Source organism: Salvelinus alpinus, chromosome 23, assembly GCF_045679555.1.
Source record: "Salvelinus alpinus chromosome 23, SLU_Salpinus.1, whole genome shotgun sequence".
NCBI classification, from domain to species: domain Eukaryota; kingdom Metazoa; phylum Chordata; class Actinopteri; order Salmoniformes; family Salmonidae; genus Salvelinus; species Salvelinus alpinus.
Window position 1 is genome coordinate 15,645,602 of NC_092108.1, and position 17,852 is coordinate 15,663,453.

At 45.4% G+C, this 17,852-nt stretch overlaps 2 protein-coding genes across 5 annotated transcripts; one reads left to right on the forward strand and one right to left on the reverse strand.

Moving 5' to 3' along the window:
* Positions 1-1,204: 1,204 nt before the first annotated feature.
* On the forward strand, positions 1,205-8,851 carry LOC139550330 (splicing factor Cactin-like). Its single transcript, XM_071361163.1, is given in 10 exon segments — positions 1,205-1,494; positions 2,407-3,091; positions 3,232-3,327; positions 3,445-3,590; positions 3,765-3,927; positions 5,180-5,294; positions 5,570-5,778; positions 5,867-5,982; positions 6,087-6,427; positions 6,533-8,851. Coding segments are annotated over 10 exon segments (2,652 nt in total). The 3' UTR covers positions 7,024-8,851.
* A 411-nt stretch (positions 8,852-9,262) lies between these two features.
* On the reverse strand, positions 9,263-17,852 carry LOC139550327 (semaphorin-4E-like). Of its 4 annotated transcripts, none has more exons than XM_071361157.1 (15): positions 17,575-17,852; positions 15,588-15,968; positions 15,151-15,296; positions 14,146-14,205; positions 13,922-14,020; positions 13,721-13,820; positions 13,251-13,361; positions 12,901-13,052; positions 12,596-12,771; positions 11,836-11,992; positions 11,401-11,623; positions 11,200-11,315; positions 10,937-11,100; positions 10,760-10,812; positions 9,263-10,687 (listed from the first exon to the last, which is right to left on the reverse strand). In XM_071361157.1, exons 2-15 carry the CDS (start codon positions 15,694-15,696, stop codon positions 10,014-10,016), a joined length of 2,340 nt encoding a protein of 779 aa, XP_071217258.1. In that variant the 5' UTR covers positions 15,697-15,968; positions 17,575-17,852; the 3' UTR covers positions 9,263-10,013. The 4 variants fall into 4 exon arrangements, with proteins under 4 accessions (XP_071217258.1, XP_071217259.1, XP_071217257.1 ...); XM_071361158.1 differs by having other exon boundaries at positions 15,588-16,020; XM_071361156.1 differs by having other exon boundaries at positions 15,588-16,356.

Below are 17,852 nucleotides of genomic sequence, written 5' to 3' on the forward strand. Positions count from 1 at the left end.
GGCAAAATAGCCAACTAGTTAATCTTGCTAACGTTTGGCAGGGAACGTCGTCGTTTACAACACAGCTCGCGAGCCAGCTGATCCAGCAAAACAAAAAACGTTTTCTTTGTTGCGATTTCCTCGATGCGCACAATGGCTAGTTAGTTAACCTCTCTTTTGATTCAGGTAGATGGATTTGTTTTGAAATCGCGCAATATGTTATCTAGCTAGTTATCAGTATCAAATAACTCATAAAAAAACTCATACTAAAAACAATGTGTTGGTATTTTAGTAACTAACTAGGCTCACCGACCTAGCTAAGCCGTGAAGCTAGCTAGTTAGCACAAGCTGCTAGATAGCAAGGTCCAGTGACAATGAATATATATATTTTTTAAATGTTACTTTGAAACTGATAGTTATACAACAAATCGTTATGGACTAGCTAAAGACTATACAAACATAAATAAAAATTCACCAACAATGTGTTCCTGCTGGCTATAAATGAGGAGTTGAAAGCAGTCTCCTCTCCTCTCAAAACAGTCAATAAGATTGTAGTACCCTCTGGGAAATGTAGTTCCGATGTAACTATTAGCATAAAATTCTCATGTCAGCGGTGCAAAAAGTATCCATTGTAATCAGGATGTTTATTGTAAAAGTATTTCAATTAATTGAGAATAGCATGTTTTTTATTACTTGTTTTTTTCCGGGTGGGTTTTAAGAACTACACAAGACATTTCTGGAATACAGCCAATATTGTGACACGTACAACAACGCGAACCTTGTTTTGCCTTTTCGATGGCAATTTATGTGGAAACTAAAACATGCCTAGACGACATACCTATAGATGGGGTGTAGTGGGCAGATTTCATTAATCATGATAAAATAATTGGGAAAGGCACATTGACGTTCTATGCCACCATTCTCCAAATGACCGATCAGATTATAATATGACGTTTACAAACTGCGCTGGGGCTCAATGCAAGTCCCAGCGGTTGGCTTTAAATATGCCTGAAAATGTAAACAACAAATGCGAACAAAATCAATATAAAAGTTAGTATGAGAGGGGATCCCGTCATGTTTTTTAAGTTAATAATTAGGTTTGTAATTGTCCTAACGATTCTTCGCCTGAAATACATTACAGTTGTGTGCTGCTAACAAAAATAATTATACAGCTCCGATTTACGCGACGTAGAACGGACCACAACGTTTTGGAAACCCATTTGCCATGGGTCCGGAAAAGTATAATCGGTCCCGTTCTGGATCTCGTAGTCGGAACCGAAACAGGTCCAAAATAAGTAGATCACGATCACCCGAAGAGAAAAGAGGCCGGAGTCGGTCCGTGAATCGGAACCAAAATCCCCGGAGAATTGCGCGTTCTGAGAGCGGAAGCTCGGACAGCAGTGGTGGATCTCCGGGGCGACAATGGCCCCCTAGCAGAGGCCATCCCGGGTCGAGAAGCGACTCAGACAGCGACAAGAGACGTAAACTGAAGGGCAAATCAAAAGACCGATCCAGGTAAACATTACAGGTTAAGCTATATTAAATTAAAATGCGCAGTGCATGTATTCTACATGGCCAAAGGTATGTGGACTCCCCTTCAAATTAGTGGATTCGGCTATTTTATCCACACGCGTTGCTGACAGGCGTATAAAATCGAACACACAGCCATACAATCTCCATAGACAAACACTCAAGTGACTTTCAACGTGGCACCGTGGTAGGATTCCACCTTTCCAACAAGTCAGTTCGTCAAATATGTGCCCTGCTAGAACTTCCCCGGTCAACTGTTAGTGCTGTTATTGTGACGTGGAAAATTCTAGGCGCAGCAATGGGTCACAGCAAAGTGGTAGGCCACACAAACACACAGCATGGGACCGCTGAAGCGCATAGCCCATAAAAATTATCTGTCCTCGGTTGCAACACTCACTACCGAGTTCCAAACTGCCTCTGGAAGCAACGTCAGCACAAGAACTCTTCGTTGGGAGCTTCATGAAATGGGTTTCCATGGCCGAGCAGCCGCACACAAGCCTAAGATCATGCGCAATGACAAGCTTCGGCTGGAGTGGTGTGAAGCTCGCCGCCATTGGACTCTGGAGCAGTGGAAACGCGTTCTCCTGAGTAATTAATCATGCTTCACCATCTGGCAGTCTGACGAATGAATCTGAGTTTGGCAGATGCATAGTGCCAACTATATAGTTTGGTGGAGGAGGAATAATGGTCTGGGGCTGTTTTTCATGGTTCGGGCTAGTCCCCTTATTTGTAGTGAAGGGGAATCTTAATGCTACAGCACACAATGACATTGTAGACAAAACTGTGCTTCCAACTTTGCTTGTTTTACTAGCGCATTACAGTGCAGCAAAAATGTCAAACAAGTACAATATTAATCAAGAAATCACATGTCTGCAACTAAGTTTTTCTATCCATCAGCTCTGACTCAGATGATCCAAAGGAGAGGAAGGAAAGAGACAAAAAGAAAGGCAGAAGAGAAGACAAAGGAGAGAAGAGGAGGGGCTGGAGCCAGTCCCAGTCCGATTTAGGGTCCAGTGCAGACCGGAAGAGAGTGAGGGATGGGGGGAGCATTGACCGGGAGAGGAGATGGCGGAGGAGTGCAGACAGAGGGAGCAGAAGCCCTAGCAGAGAGGGGGAACGACAGATCAGGGAGAGGACTGGGGACAGGGAGAGGATGAAAAGCCGAGAGAGGGACCCAAGCCGAGGTGAGGAGAGCAGTCGAGACAGAGAGAGAAGCAGCCGGAGGAGTGAAAACCGCGGGAGGAGAGAGGGAAGCAGAGATAGGGACAAAGATAGGAAAAGACGTCGCTCTGGCTCCTCTGACTCGTCTAAGAGCTCTGGGTCGGAGGGCCGGGCCCGTGGAGGGAGCCCAGGGTCTGGAGAGGCTAGGCCCTCGGTCCGAGATGAGAAGAAGAACCAGAGAGAGATGCTGAAGGCCCTGGAGACCCCAGAGGAGAAGAGGGCCAGACGACTGGCCAAGAAGGAGGCCAAGGAGAGGAAGAAGAGGGAGAAGATGGGCTGGAGTGAGGAGTACATGGGCTATACCAATGCAGACAACCCCTTTGGAGACAACAACCTGCTGGGCACCTTCAAATGGCAGAAGGTAAGAGAGGGAGAGGAGAGTGGGCACTTGAGAAATGGATGTATGTGGGACTATCAACATCCTCCTTTTAGAAGTAGAGTGGTTACATCTGACCAGGCTCTGAATAATCTGTGTTTCTGTGGTGGTGGTGTTGTGGTCAGGCTCTAGACAGGAAGGGCATTGGCCATCTGGGTGAGAAGGACCTGAAAGACAGAAACAAACGCATCCAGGAGGAGAATCGTAGAGAACTGCAGAAGGTATGCTTCTATGCAACACGAGCTGGTGTGTGTTTAATAGGTTCAGGAATGTATGTGCTTATGGAGAATGCAATGCAAGAGCAGGAACTTTGTATAAGTGGGTCTGTCTGTGTTTAGGTGAAGCAGCTGCGACTGGAGAGGGAGAGAGAGAAGGCCATGAGAGAGACGGAGCTAGAGATGCTGCAGAGAGAGAAGGAGGCAGAGCATTTCAAAACCTGGGCAGAGCAAGAGGATAACTTCCACCTGCACCAGGCCAAGCTACGGTGAGTGGTAACACCTTCATTACCGTCCCCCTGTAACCCTAACCCTCAACAACCTCACATAGTTCCATATACTCACTTGTACAGCCTGGTACATAAACAACATCTCACTGCTCTGGTGTTTGCTGATGTGGATTTGTGTGCAGATCTCTAACTAATAGATGTTTGTGTGTTTAGGTCTAAGATCCGTATCCGTGACGGCCGTGCTAAGCCCATAGACCTGTTGGCTAAGTACATCAGTGCTGAGGATGATGACCTGGCTGTGGAGATGCACGAACCTTACACCTTCCTCAATGGACTCACCGTCACTGACATGGACGACCTGCTCGAAGACATCAAGGTGTGTGAGTGTCAAGGTTTTTCCATTAGACGGTAAATACCGACTTTTGGTAAAATAAGAAAAGCGGATAAATAAAATTGTTACTGGCCAAATTGTAAAAAACAAACAAACATCCATTGTGAAAAAATGCTTTTTTTATTCATTGATGGAAATACCGGTGGATTTTCTCCAACTTCTAAGGCAAATAAATATACTTCATAATAAATCCTCATGCTGCTGGGACATTAGTGTAGGGTGTGTGCCAACTATTCACATCTGTTAAAATGTTGCAATCACTCGGCAGCCAACTGTCTGTAGTAGGAAACAGAGTAGTTATCAATAAGCCACGTATATCACACATGACATGAGTCACGACTCCAAGATAGTTCAAATTATAATAAACATTTATTAACATCATCTAGTAGAACTGTAAAGAGATATCATTTGATCTCTGGAAACAAGCGCTTTCAAAAATGCATGGCGTGGGCCTCGCTTCACTGGAGCATTGTACAATAAGATTTCTATCAATGAACCAGCCTTAATGAATTTATTTACATATCGAATTTGATTGTCCAACATCAGGTGGATAATTTTTCATTTTGTGGCCTCTTTTCCCTGCTGTGGTGCTGAATGGCAGCGGGAGTGGGGCGGACCGACCCTGGTGTTCCTCCAACACCTCTCCCCAGTTGTTATTTATTAGGCCTATTTAAAATTAAAAGTTAAATTAGAGAGGCCTAGATTGTATTTGAAAACAGCTGAGTTTTTTATTTATTAATACAAAAATTCCTACAAATAGCCTATAGGACAGGTCGTTCGCAAATTATATTTAAAAGTTTTATTACTGTGTAGGCAACTTGTTCTAGGCTAAATGTTTTTTTCGTCTTTAAAAAAGATTATATTAATTTATGATTTCTAGAAGGGGTAAAGATGCAACGGTAAATGTTTTGCATTTCAATAAAACCTGTCATGTTGGTATAAGAACATTGTTATATATTTTTACAACTTTACAGGCTCATTTCTATTCTGTTAAGATGAATTGGGTGGACGCTCTAATGCGTCACGCAGACAACACATTAAGATGTCTGGTAAATACATGTTTTGCCTGTCAGGTTGTCCGGCACCAAATTTTCCTAACTGAAACCCTGGTGTGTGTGTTTGTGTGACTCTTTGTTCAATGTTCTTAGAACTGGTTCTAGAAATTGTGGTTTGTAGCGGAAGAGAGAGACTGTGTGACATGTCTTTGTGTGACCTTGTGTATGCTTTTTCCCTGTAGGTGTACATGGAGCTGGAGCAGGGCAAGAATGTGGACTACTGGAGGGACATGACCACCATCACAGAGGACGAGATCAGCAAGCTCCGGAAACTGGAGGCATCTGGAAAAGGCCCAGGTACAGCAGCACCGCCACCACCGATAGGCCAAACTACAGTAACATCTCAGTATCGCTCTCTCTCATTGGCCCATATTCTGTCTTGACATTCCACCATCAACCTCTATACTCTGTGCCTACACCTAGGCATTTCTCCCCTTGTCCCTCTCTCCTAGGATGTGTCCAAAATGGTCCCCTGGTCAAAAGTAGTGTACTATATAGGGGATATGGTGCCATTTCTTGCGCAGCCCCAGTCTGATGTTTTCTGGGTAGTTGACTGTCTCCCTCTTCCCCAGGTGACCGTCGTGATGGCATTAACACTTCAGTGAGCACCGATGTTCAGATAGTGTTTAAGGGAAAGACGTACAGCCAGCTCCAGGCGCTGAACCTCAACATGGAGACTAAGATCCGAGCTGGAGGATCCAACCTGGATATAGGCTACTGGGAGAGCCTGATGCAGCAAGTCAGGGTCTTCATGGGCCGAGCACGGTGAGGACCAGTGTGTGTGTGTGTGTGTATGCACGCTTACCCTACCGGTCTCTGGCATTTCTCTGTGTGTGTGTTAACCATCCCTATCTGTGTTGTAGGTTGAGAGAGAGAGGCACCAGGATGTGTTGCGTCAGAAGCTGTTCAAGCTGAAACAGGAGCAGGGAGTGGGGAGTGAGCCTCTCTTCCCCATTATCAAAGAGGAGCCTGAGGAGGAGGATGTGTGAGTACATCGGCACACACACACAGGTTTCACCTTCAACCTCTTTCTTTACATGCTCATGTACACAAGGTTTGACCTTTGCCTCCTCTGTTTCTTCTCCACAGGACCGAGAAAGAAAACCCTCCCTCAAAGGAGCCTGGCGCCGCCTCTTCCTCCCCTTCCGCCAATCAGAAGAGAGCTACAGAGAAGGATGACCAAGTGGCAGGCCCATCCACAGAGAGAGACGGGGAAAAGGAGGGAGAAGAGGGAGAGGAGAAGGGTGAGGTGGTAGAGGCCGTTCTGACCGAGGAGGATTTGATCCAGCAGAGCCAGGCAGAGTATGACTCTGGCCGCTACAGTCCCACCCTGCTGCTGCCCTCAGAGCTACCTCTGGACACACACACCATCACACCTGATGAAGACACACACAAACTACACCTCTCACGCAGACAGCTCGCCGTCACAGGTAAGTGGCTTTGCATCAACACACCCATACACACACACACAGAAACACTCGGACATCTCTACCCATCGTCATATTCATCTATCTCTCTCTCCTCTTGTTCTCCAGGTGATGCCAATGAGAATGCGGAGGATGAGTTTGTGCGTCGCGCCAAACAGGGCATGGGCGGGGACGAGGCTCAGTTTAGCGTGGAGCTTCCCCTAACGGGCAAGATGTACCTGTGGGCCGACAAATACCGTCCCCGGAAACCACGCTTCTTCAACAGGGTCCACACAGGCTTTGAATGGAACAAATATAACCAGACGCATTACGACTTCGACAACCCTCCGCCTAAGATCGTCCAGGGCTACAAGTTCAACATCTTCTACCCGGACCTGATCAACAAACGTTCCACGCCGCAGTACTTCCTAGAACCCAGTCCTGACAACAAGGACTTCGGGGTTCTGCGGTTCCACGCGGGCCCGCCGTACGAGGACATTGCCTTTAAGATCGTGAACCGCGAGTGGGAGTACTCTCACCGTCATGGGTTCCGCTGTCAGTTCGCCAACGGGATTTTCCAGCTGTGGTTCCACTTCAAGAGGTACCGCTACAGGAGATAGAACCGGCTAACTGACCAACACCAACCCAGACTGGGAACCTCAGACTGCCAGGTTTTAACTATAGATATGGAATGTTAATGTACTTTGTATCTGTTGTCTTAGTGGTAACCTTTCTCTTTGTTATCACTATGGCAGCCCAGACCATTCCGTTGTCACAAAGAATGGTTTCCATTTCTGTTTGATCAGCTACTGCTTTTCAATGTACAGTTGAAGTCGGAAGTTTACATACACCTTAGCCAAATACATTTAAACTCAGTTTTTCACAATTCCTGACATTTAATAATCGTCAGTTAGGATCACCACTTTATTTTAAGAATGTGAAATGCCAGAATAATACTAGAGAGAATGATTTATTTCAGCTTTTATTTCTTTCATCACATTCCCAGTGAGTCAGAAGGTTACATACACTCAATTAGTATTTGTTAGCATTGACTTTAAAATGTTTAACTTGGGTCAAACGTTTCAGGTAGATTCCACAAGCTTCCTATAATAAGTTGGGTGAATTTTGGCCCATTCCTCCTGACGGAGCTGGTGTAACTGAGTCAGGTTTGTAGCCTCGTTGCTCGCACACGCTTTTTCAGTTCTGCACACATTTTCTATGGGATTGAGGTCAGGGCTTTGTGATGGCCACTCCAATACCTTGACTTTGTTGTCCTTAAGCCATTTTGCCACAACTTTGGAAGTATGCTTGGGGTCATTGTCCATTTGGAAGACCCATTTGCAACCAAGCTTAACTTCCTGACTGATGTCTTGAGATGTTGCTTCAATATATCCACATAATTTCCCTTCTTTCCTCATGAAGCCATCTATTTTATGAAGTGCACCAGTCCCTCCTGCAGCAAAGCACCCCCACAACATGATGCTGCCACCCCCGTGCTTCACTGTTGGGATGGTGTTCTTCGGCTTTTCCTCCAAACATAACGATGGTCATTATGGCCAAACAGTTCTATTTTTGTTTCATCAGACCAGAGGACATTTCTCCAAAAAGTATGATCTTTGTCCCCATGTGCAGTTGCAAACTGTAGTCTGGCTTTTTTATGGCGGTTTTGGAGCAGTGGCTTCTTCCTTGCTGAGCGGCCTTTCAGGTTATGTCGATTATAGGACTAGTTTTACTGTGGATATAGATACTTTTGTACCTGTTTCCTCCAGCATCTTCACAGGGTCCTTTGCTGTTGTTCTGGGATTGATTTGCACTTTTCGCACCAGAGTACGTTCATCTCTAGGAGACAGAACGCATCTCCTTCCTGAGTGGTATGACGGCTGCGTGGTCCCATAATGTTTATACTTGCATACTATTGTTTGTACAGATGAACATGGTACCTTCAGGCGTTTGGAACTGCTCCCAAGGATGAATCAGACTTGTGGAGGTCTACAATTTTTTATTTTGTGATATCTTTTGATTTTCACATGATGTTAAGCAAAGAGGCACTGAGTTTGAAGGTAGGCCTTGAAATACATCCACAGGTACACCTCCAATTGACTCAAATTATGTAAATTAGCCTATCAGAAGCTTCTAAGGCCATGACATCGTTTTCTGGAATTTTCCTACCTGTTTAAAGGCACAGTCAACTTAGTGTATGTAAACTTCTGACCCATTAGAATTGTGATACAGTGAATAAGTGAAATAATCTGTCTGTAAATTGTTGGAAAAATTACTTGTCATGCACAAAGTAATGTCCTAACCTCCTTGCCAAAACTATAGTTTGTTAACAAGAAATTTGTGGAGTGGTTGAAAAACGAGTTTTAATGACTCCAACCTAAGTGTATATAAACTTCTGAATTCAACTGTACCTGTCTCCGAAATTACATATTAAAGATTATTTTCCTAGCTGGCTTCCATTTGATGCAATCAGAGCTGTGAGAGGTAAAACTGTCTAAATCATATTCAATTAAAGAAACATCCTAACTTACATTTTCCTCAGTGGCATTAAGTATGCCTCATCAATCAGGATGTAAAGTATCACATTTACCATTGGCTAAGGGAGGGATTCCATCTGTAATCTCATTCACAATAAACTCTGCATATGTTTTCTCAATCGGAAATTTGGCCACTATAGCGTGGAACTTCATCGATACGGATTGAATCCAGCCCTAACTGTAACGCTGACCTATCCACAGCTGTTCCATGTAAGACTAATTAACCCCCAATGTTAGCAAGTCCACTCCTGCCCCAGATGGAAACCTGTCAAGCCTATTGGCTATTCTATATACAGAGACATAGGTGACACCAAAAACAATGCAGGTAGAAAGAGTTTTAATAAAGACAACACGATACAGTTAACAGGATCCTGAGAAGGCACGTACTTAGACAGGTTAGAAATGGCACGAGAGAGAGGGACCACCTAACAAAACATTCTGTAATAAAGTGGATGATTCACTGAGAAAAATAAGATAGGATTGATATGACAATGTTTTACTATTAATTTAATTTGGATAATTCCTAACTATCCTTGTAGTTCTCTCTCAGTGCTTGTTAGAGTTTGGTGCTGGATACCGGCAGAGATGGTTGTTCATTTGAGTGGGTCACAAGTTTCTAATGCTTTAGGTGCGCGTAAATCTAAAAAAAGTTTGATAACCAGCCCCCTCCACCACAATTCAACTTTTCCAATCCAGCACTAGAGCAGGAAAAGCTGGGTCTGATTGGCTGGTAACAGAATCATAGGGCGTGTTCCTCTGCTCAGGTGTTGCTGACACCTGCCAGATCTTACAACGCTTGGATAGGTATTTAACATATGTTATAGCAATCTGTCAGTCGATGACACAGTCAATGATGTGGCACGCAACCATTGGTTGATGCATGCAACGTCAGCAGAACGCAACCATAGTTTCACAAACAATACAGTTCTCTTCCAACCGCTTTGTACAAAACGTTACAGGTGTGTTGGTCCGATCTAGTCACAGTTTATCTGTTGCATACTGTTCAGTCTCATTGAATACTGACTGCATACAGTCAAAAAATAAAGCAAACTGAAATACTATTGGCGGTAAGATCATATGTCTGATTCATCATCAATGAACTGCAATGAGGGGAAAGTAACACTGGCTTCACTCTCCCCCTCCTCACCCACTCCTAATGCCACCTCCCCAGTAGAGTGGTTGTTATTACTGGTGCAGTTTCCTTCTCCAGACATCAGGGCCTTGCTCTCCGCCTCCCCAGGCTCTGAGACCTCTAGGTGGGCCACGGCAATGTGAGCAGCCCCCTCTGGGGCACCTTGGTTCTGCCCTCTCCCTGCTCCTATCACTCTCCCACAGGGCCCAGGCAGGGGCAGATGTCCCTTGTACAGGTTCCACCCCAGCAGGACAGCCAGCAGAATCGCCAGGAAGGCCACTGACACCTGCAGCGCTGCCAGGGAAGGGCTCTCAGTCCGGGCTTCAGGTCTGAGTGGGAGCCCTTCTAGACCTACTCTAAGCTGGTACTCAGCCACGGTGGTGGTGTACTTCCCGCTGTGGGAACGCTCCATGGACAGACAGCGGTAGCGGCCAGTGTCAGAGGCAGAGGCGTTGAGGATAAGGAGGCTGTCTCGGAGGATCTGGTTGCGGGGCGAGGAGGGCAGGGGCAGGGAGTCTTGCACCCAGTGGGTCTCTGCCAGGTTGGAAGTGGGGGGGCACTGGAGCTTCACGTTGACACCCAGCCACACGGTCTGATTAACAGTCTTCACAGGGTCTGGAAGAGAATGTATTGGTTAGAAAACACACAAACAGACACACACAGAAAAGATAGAATAGACACACTCACCTGAGGCGGGGCAGAGAGAGAAGTCTCCAGCCCATAAACTTTGGATCAGTTCACTGAAACAGAAACGGGAAGGTGTTCAGGGACGGAGTTAACCAACAGTACATCAGATCTCTGTTCTTCTACATGGGTTAAAAGTAATCAAAGGAAAAAGTACAATTGGTTTATGCAGCACCATACCTGTCTGTGTTAGCTGTAGACAGGGCGATACATTGGGCTGTAGTTCTGTCCCAGACACAGTAAGGGTCTCTGGCCAGGACACAGTCCACACAGGTGTGAGAACGACCACAGCTACTAAACGGCATCTGAACAGCACCGTACTCAGAGCCTGCGTACAGCTGACCCTACACACACACACATGTTACACATACCCTTTACACTGCCATACATACTGTACAGCAGATTTCAGCTGCCGACAGACAAGAAATAGAGCTTTACGTTACCGTTGTGTTGGAGAAACGGAGGACTTTGATTGGCTCACGGGGCTGGAAGAGCTGCACTTCCTCGATGATGAACATCTCCTTATCGTAGTTAACCGCTTTCAACACGCTGCCACCCTCTGAGACACGAAACACACGTCAGTGCTGATACTGTATGTGGGCAACTAAGACAGCTGTTCAGAGTTATTAAAAACACACACACACCTGTGCCTATGAACATGACATGGTATTTCTTCCTGTCCAGGGCCTGTGTTCTGTGTACTATGATGCGTGTGAAGGCAGTGCCTCTCCTGACCAGCAAGGGGCGCTCTCCCATGGGCAAAACAGCCTGGTCCATGAGGGGCCGGTCTCTAATGAACTGCAAGGTCCGGTCTGGCAGGTCCAGAGTTTGACTGATGCCCTGGTTACGAGCCTCGTCATTGATACACTGGAAAGGGGAGTGGGAGAGAAGGGAGGGAGGGTTTATTCAAGCCTGGAAGAACGTACAACTTTTATCAGAAAACTTTCAAGGTTACGTTGGTCTGTTGAAAATCTATAGATAATCTGAAGGGATAGCCTGTGAATAAAAGTCATAATGAAAGAAATGTCACAGGAAAAGAGAGAGAAGACAAAAGGAAAAGAAGAGTCAGTCTGACTCACAGCTCCAGGTCTGGGGGAGGGCACGTCACCGCTGTACATCACCCACTTCACAAAGGACGTTTCCACGGTTACCGGGGTCTTGTACTTCCCCTCGGAGAACACCCTGCCGATGTCCAACACCCTGTATGCACACACTGCAGAGAGGTCCACCCTGTCCCTGGAATACAACCACACAGAGCATTAGAGACACACACTGCAGAGAGGTCCACCCTGTCCCTGGAATACAACCACACAGAGCATTAGACACACACACACTGCAGAGAGATCCACCCTGTCCCTGGAATACAACCACACAGAGCATTAGACACACACACTGCAGAGAGATCCACCCTGTCCCTGGAATACAACCACACAGAGCATTAGACACACACACTGCAGAGAGATCCACCCTGTCCCTGGAATACAACCACACAGAGCATTAGACACACACACTGCAGAGAGATCCACCCTGTCCCTGGAATACAACCACACAGAGCATTAGACACACACACACTGCAGAGAGATCCACCCTGTCCCTGGAATACAACCACACAGAGCATTAGACACACACACTGCAGAGAGATCCACCCTGTCCCTGGAATACAACCACACAGAGCATTAGACACACACACTGCAGAGAGATCCACCCTGTCCCTGGAATACAACCACACAGAGCATTAGAGAGACACACACACAAACTAAAACAGTCAGGTCCATCCGTCGTGGTGCTCACATAAGCAAAACACACACACTCATACACACACTTCAGAGTTCAACTTACGACTGTGATGTGAATACAGCATAGAACACACAGCTTCTCCAGTCTCCCTCCTCACACCAGCGGTAGGTGTCCTGTATAATGTAGGGTAGCTGGGACTCCAGAACAGGACAGTCCACACGGGCCTTTAGAAACGACGTCCACTTCTTCTGCAGGGTCCTCTGGCCCCCAAGGTCCCCCTGAGACACAGAGACAGAGATTTACATGAAGCTGCCATTAGACAATAAGGGTATATCTTCATAGAATACAAGCATCCAAAGACCCCTTAAGCAGAGAAGTAATTCTCAATGCCACCGTGGGACACACACCTTGCAGACACGTGCTACGCGGGACACCACCAGTTTGCTGTAGAAGTCGTACTCCACAGCGGTCTCAGTGAAGAACAGGTAGACCTTGTCATCGTCACCCGTTAAGCTGTTCCTACTCTCTGGCATCTGGGCCATGGAGATGAAGTTGGGCTCTGACAAAGACAAATATAGAAGACATCAACCTAAAGACTTCAGCCTGTTCTCAGATCGGTTTGTGCTGTCTTGTCAACTCCTTATGTTTCCATTATAAGAGTTGGCAAGATGGCACAAACAGATCGGGCACCAGGCTATAAAGACTTAACCTCTTGTTGAAAAACAAAGAAAAGGAAGTTGAAAGAAGACTGTCTTACCGTGTAGCCAGGAGCTCTTGAACTCAGTGCGTATGGAGGAGGGAGAGCTGCGCATCACCACAGGCTCAGAACCCAGGAAGTTCATTGAGGTGGCTGAGTAGAGGGTTTTGTCTAGAAGAGATAAAGCTTTTGTCAAAAACTGACTTTTTGTAGCAGGTTGGAAGAACTTACGCAGCAGGTAAGAATAATTCACATAGCAGGTTTGAGGAGAAGGTTAAGTTTAGGAAAAGGGTTTGGGTTAGCTAAAAAAAATTGAACACTTTTAACGTCAAATTGACAAAAGCTGTATCCCATCTAGACATGACCTGAGTACAGGTCCTCACCTGATAGCATTGTGAGTAAAGAGGGTTCAACTCAAACAAGCCATCAGATCAGGAATATCAGACCTGCATCACTAAACCTAGCCTTTTCTGACTTTAAGGAGATTGATATTCCCAGATTCCTGACAGAATTCCGGAGTAGTTACTCACCGATCATGACGGAAGAAAATCTCTGGAATGGATCGAAGGGACACTTCCCTTTGCCATCCTCTGCCTTATTTTCCAGAGTCAACTCTCCGTCTTTGTACGACTGCAAGGACAGAGATGAGCGGTACACTTGTGAATGATATCTACTATTACAGGTTATGACTGGAGTTGATCATAAGGAGTGTTGTGTTTCCATTGACTCACCATGTAGTCACACTCTGGGTTGAAGGCATTGGTCCCACACACATACATCCTACCATCCTCCATCGTATGCAGGACCCTGATGTAGTTCTGGCACTCTATCTGTAACACAGTATCTAGTTATTTAGATATTTGCATAGAATGCACATATTTAAATGCAAATGAAACGGGAAAGGACCATGAAATATGCAGAGAAAGCATCAGTTCACTGACTGGTCTGGACCTACCTGATTTTTCCCTTTGGAGCTGCACTCCTTCTGCTGCTTCTCTGTCACTTTCCAACTTACCTGAAAAAGATGTGGAAGATAAAGTTGGAAGATGAACACTTTACGAGAGGTATTGACATGTTGAATGCACCGAGCTGTCTGTTTAAACTACTGGTGCATAGCTCGGCCACCCATGCATACCCCACAAGACATGCCACAAGAAGTCTCTTCACAGTCCGCAAGTCCAGAACAGACTATGAGAGGCGCACAGTACTACATAGAGCCATGACTACATGGAACTCTATTCCACATCAAGTAACTGACGTAAGCAGTAAAATTAGATTTAAAAAAACAGATAAAAATACACCTTATAGAACAGCCGTGACTGTGAAGCAACACAAACATAGGCACAGACACATGTATACACACACATACACATAGATTTTGTACTGTAGATATGTGGTAGTGGTGGAGTAGGGGCATGAGGGCACACAGTGTGTTGTGAAATCTGTGAATGTATTGTAATGTTTTTTAAAAAGTGTTTAAACTGTCAGAATATGTTATTGTTAGACACCGGGGATCCTATGGAAAGGAGAAGGTACACAATCTGGTACAAGTCAAAAGGACAGCCGTGAGTTGGGGAGGAGTGAGGAATTTGGGTCGAGGTCAGGTCAGATGAAGTGAGGAAGAACAGATATCACTAAAGTTCTGTCTAGCAACAGAGGTGTATTGGCTGTTCAGATGTGTAAGGAGGAGACTCAGCATAGGAGGAAGGGTTAAATACCAATGCTTGTGTGAATGTCTTGGTCTTATGCAGCTGTGTGACCCATTGGGTGAATAAACTTGGTTTGAGATTTTCTAATCGTCCAAGAGTTTTTACTCTTCATTTAGAACCCAACACCAGGAAGTGTAGCTGCTGCAAAGGCATGTTGAACATGAGACATGAGTCTTCCAGGACATAATTTCATAGCTGTCAGTGTAAGTGCCAAAGCAATCTGTTAAACTGTAATAGTTCAGTGTTCTTACGGAGGACTTCTTGTTGGAGATGTTGTTGATGTCCAGGGCATAGATGTTCTCTCTGGCTCCCAGCAGCAACAGACCCAGGTCCTCTCTCAGCAGCATGGTGGAGTAGTTCCACACACCCTCTTCAGCGAACATACGACCATTCTCTCCTAGTACAGCAGAATGAGTGACATTGAATGATACAGGAAGTCGTACGGAGTGACACCAATAGTTACTCACAAAGACACCTGCAGTTACACCGGATGATAGTTATGTACACTTTTTTTGACACATATGACAGTTACATAAACTTATACCTTCCCCTAATCCAAATGACACCTGGTTGTAGCTGTAGCAGTAATATAATATGTAGATATATTCACCTGAGTTACACAAACAGTATAGACAGAAGCAGTGAATAAATATTGATGGACGCACTTAAATGCAAGAGCAGTACTTACTATGATAGGGTACAGTTTTACGCGGAACGCAGTCCAGTGGCGAATGGGCATCCAGCGTCAGAGTGAGAGGGAGGAGCCAAAAGAAACTTACGACCACTAGAGGATACATGGCTTGTTCCTTGTCAAAATGTAATTTAGTTCCTCAAATGGCTCTTAAACGGAAATCCAGTCCAGTTTGTGTTAAATCCAGTCCAGTTTGTGTTAAATCCAGTCCGGTAGAGAGAAGGCAGGAGGCACTTATAGACCCAGGCTAAGTGTTAGGCCTACTCTGTGTTCAGAGGATAGATGGCTGTGTGATTGAGCCAATCTCCAGCACAGGCTTCTGATCCCTCTACAGGCCTCTGTCAGCAGTGAGTCCATGGTAAGATGGATGGCACGGACCTGAGAGAGAGAGAGCGAGGGGAGGGTCTATGGTAAGATGGATAGCATGGGCCTGAGAGAGAGAGAGGGAGGAGAGAGAGAAAGAGAGAGAAAGAGAGAGGGGGGGGATCTATGGTAAGATGGATAGCATGGGGAAAAGGCACAGGCACTGGCCCACTAACTGCTTTGGCCCATCTGAGAGAGAGAAAGCGAGAGAAACACTGGAGAGGGGGGACATATTTTGATGGAGAGAAAGAAAGAGAAGAGCTAGAGAGAGGTATGGTTAAAGAGCGTGGAGTGAGCTACGGTCTGCGCAGCAGTAACTCTGTCACAGCCATAGTGATGGTAATGTGAGGGCATGAAAGGCTTTCAGTGGGGTGCAGGAGTGTCGACTTCAGCTCGTCTGGACCTAACACAACCACACAAAAAGAAATCCTTACAGAATACCAAATCCTGTGTGGACAGGGGAAATAGCAGTACAAAATGTGAAAAACACATATTGTTCAGTTCACACAAACAGTCTTGTTTTACTAACACAATTGACTACATTCAAAGTCCTATTTTCCCTAACCCTAACATAATCTTTAAGCCTCAACTCTAATTCTAACCCTAAACCCCTTAGAAATAGCCTTTTTCCTTGTAGGGGCTGGAGAAATGCCCCCCGTTGGTCAAGTTTTGGTTTGTGTGCTACTGTTGTTGGGACTTCTGGTCCCCACAAGTGTAGTTAAACATGTCCACACACACACAAATACAACTAACCCAGGTCTACCATCACAACAACATTGGCAGTTGTACAATCTTGTTCCGTTAAATGTTGCAATGTTGCAACTCAATCCTTTTGAGGATCGGATTTCCCCACTACGGTGGGTGTGTCCAGGTGTGTCATTAGTCAGAGTGCTGGTTGTGTAGCTGATTAGCCACAGCATGTCACATAATGCATGTCACAGATGTTTCACATATCTACCCCTGAGGCAAGAGGCTCCATTCGTTCAAACACATGCTGCGGCTACACCAATGTCATTCATATTTAGACACATCTCTAATTAGAGACAGGTCTGTTTGCATGTCTGTGAGTGGTGCAACTGCAGAAAAAACCTTCCTGTGTAGTTTAATGCATTTCTTTGTCCAAATAGTTTATACCCTGGCATATTGAGAAACTTCAGCAGTGAATGGTGTAACGTTGTGGACTGTGTCACATCCGGCCGTGATTGGGAGTCCCATAGGGCCGAGCACAATTGGCCGAGCGTCGTCCGGGTTTGGCCGTGATTATAAATAATAATTTGTTCTTAACTGGCTTGCCTAGTTAAAATAAATGTACATTTAAAATACATTTTAAAAACGTATTATAAAATGTCATACCTAATACCTCAACTGTTGGCAAACAAGTTAACGTAATAAACTATTGCGTAACTCAAAACCGGAAACAACTACTCTACTTCTGTCCCCTATCACTCACCTGTCTGGTGCATAAGGGCACAAATAAATGCACGCAGTAGTTTAGCATTTGTGAGATTTTATAATTTGTTCACACGTGTCAAGGCTCAAATTCATTAGGCCCACTATACATTTATGAAAAATGTAACAAAAATATCCCTTAAAAAAAATATTAATCAGAGACTAAACCTACCTTTAAAAATGAAAGGTGTTCTTTCTCGAGCGTGTACAAGAAACTGCCCAGGTCTGGTTGCTCTTTGGTTCAAACACAGTACAAACCCACAGCCAAGCGCTTTCCACAAAGAGGCAGTGGCTAAACGGCTGTCCTTGTTCCCCCTTCTGTCTCTGTCGGATCCGTTGAAAGGGACTGTTGTTGTCGGCTATATTGTTGGGAAAAGTTAAGGCGCTCAGATCCCGCGGTGAAGGACCTGAATAGATACCGCTGCTGCTATGGCTCCGTCAGCATGCCAG

Coding starts and splice junctions, on each gene's coding strand:
- LOC139550327 (XM_071361157.1), bottom strand. CDS start 15,696: ATGTATCCTCTAGTGGTCGTAAGTTTCTTTTGGCTCCTCCCTCTCACT. Junction 13,362..13,720: donor ATTTTCTTCCGTCATGATCG/GTGAGTAACTAC, acceptor TATCTCTTCTAG/ACAAAACCCTCTACTCAGCC. Junction 13,053..13,250: donor CAAGAGCTCCTGGCTACACG/GTAAGACAGTCT, acceptor TGTCTTTGTCAG/AGCCCAACTTCATCTCCATG.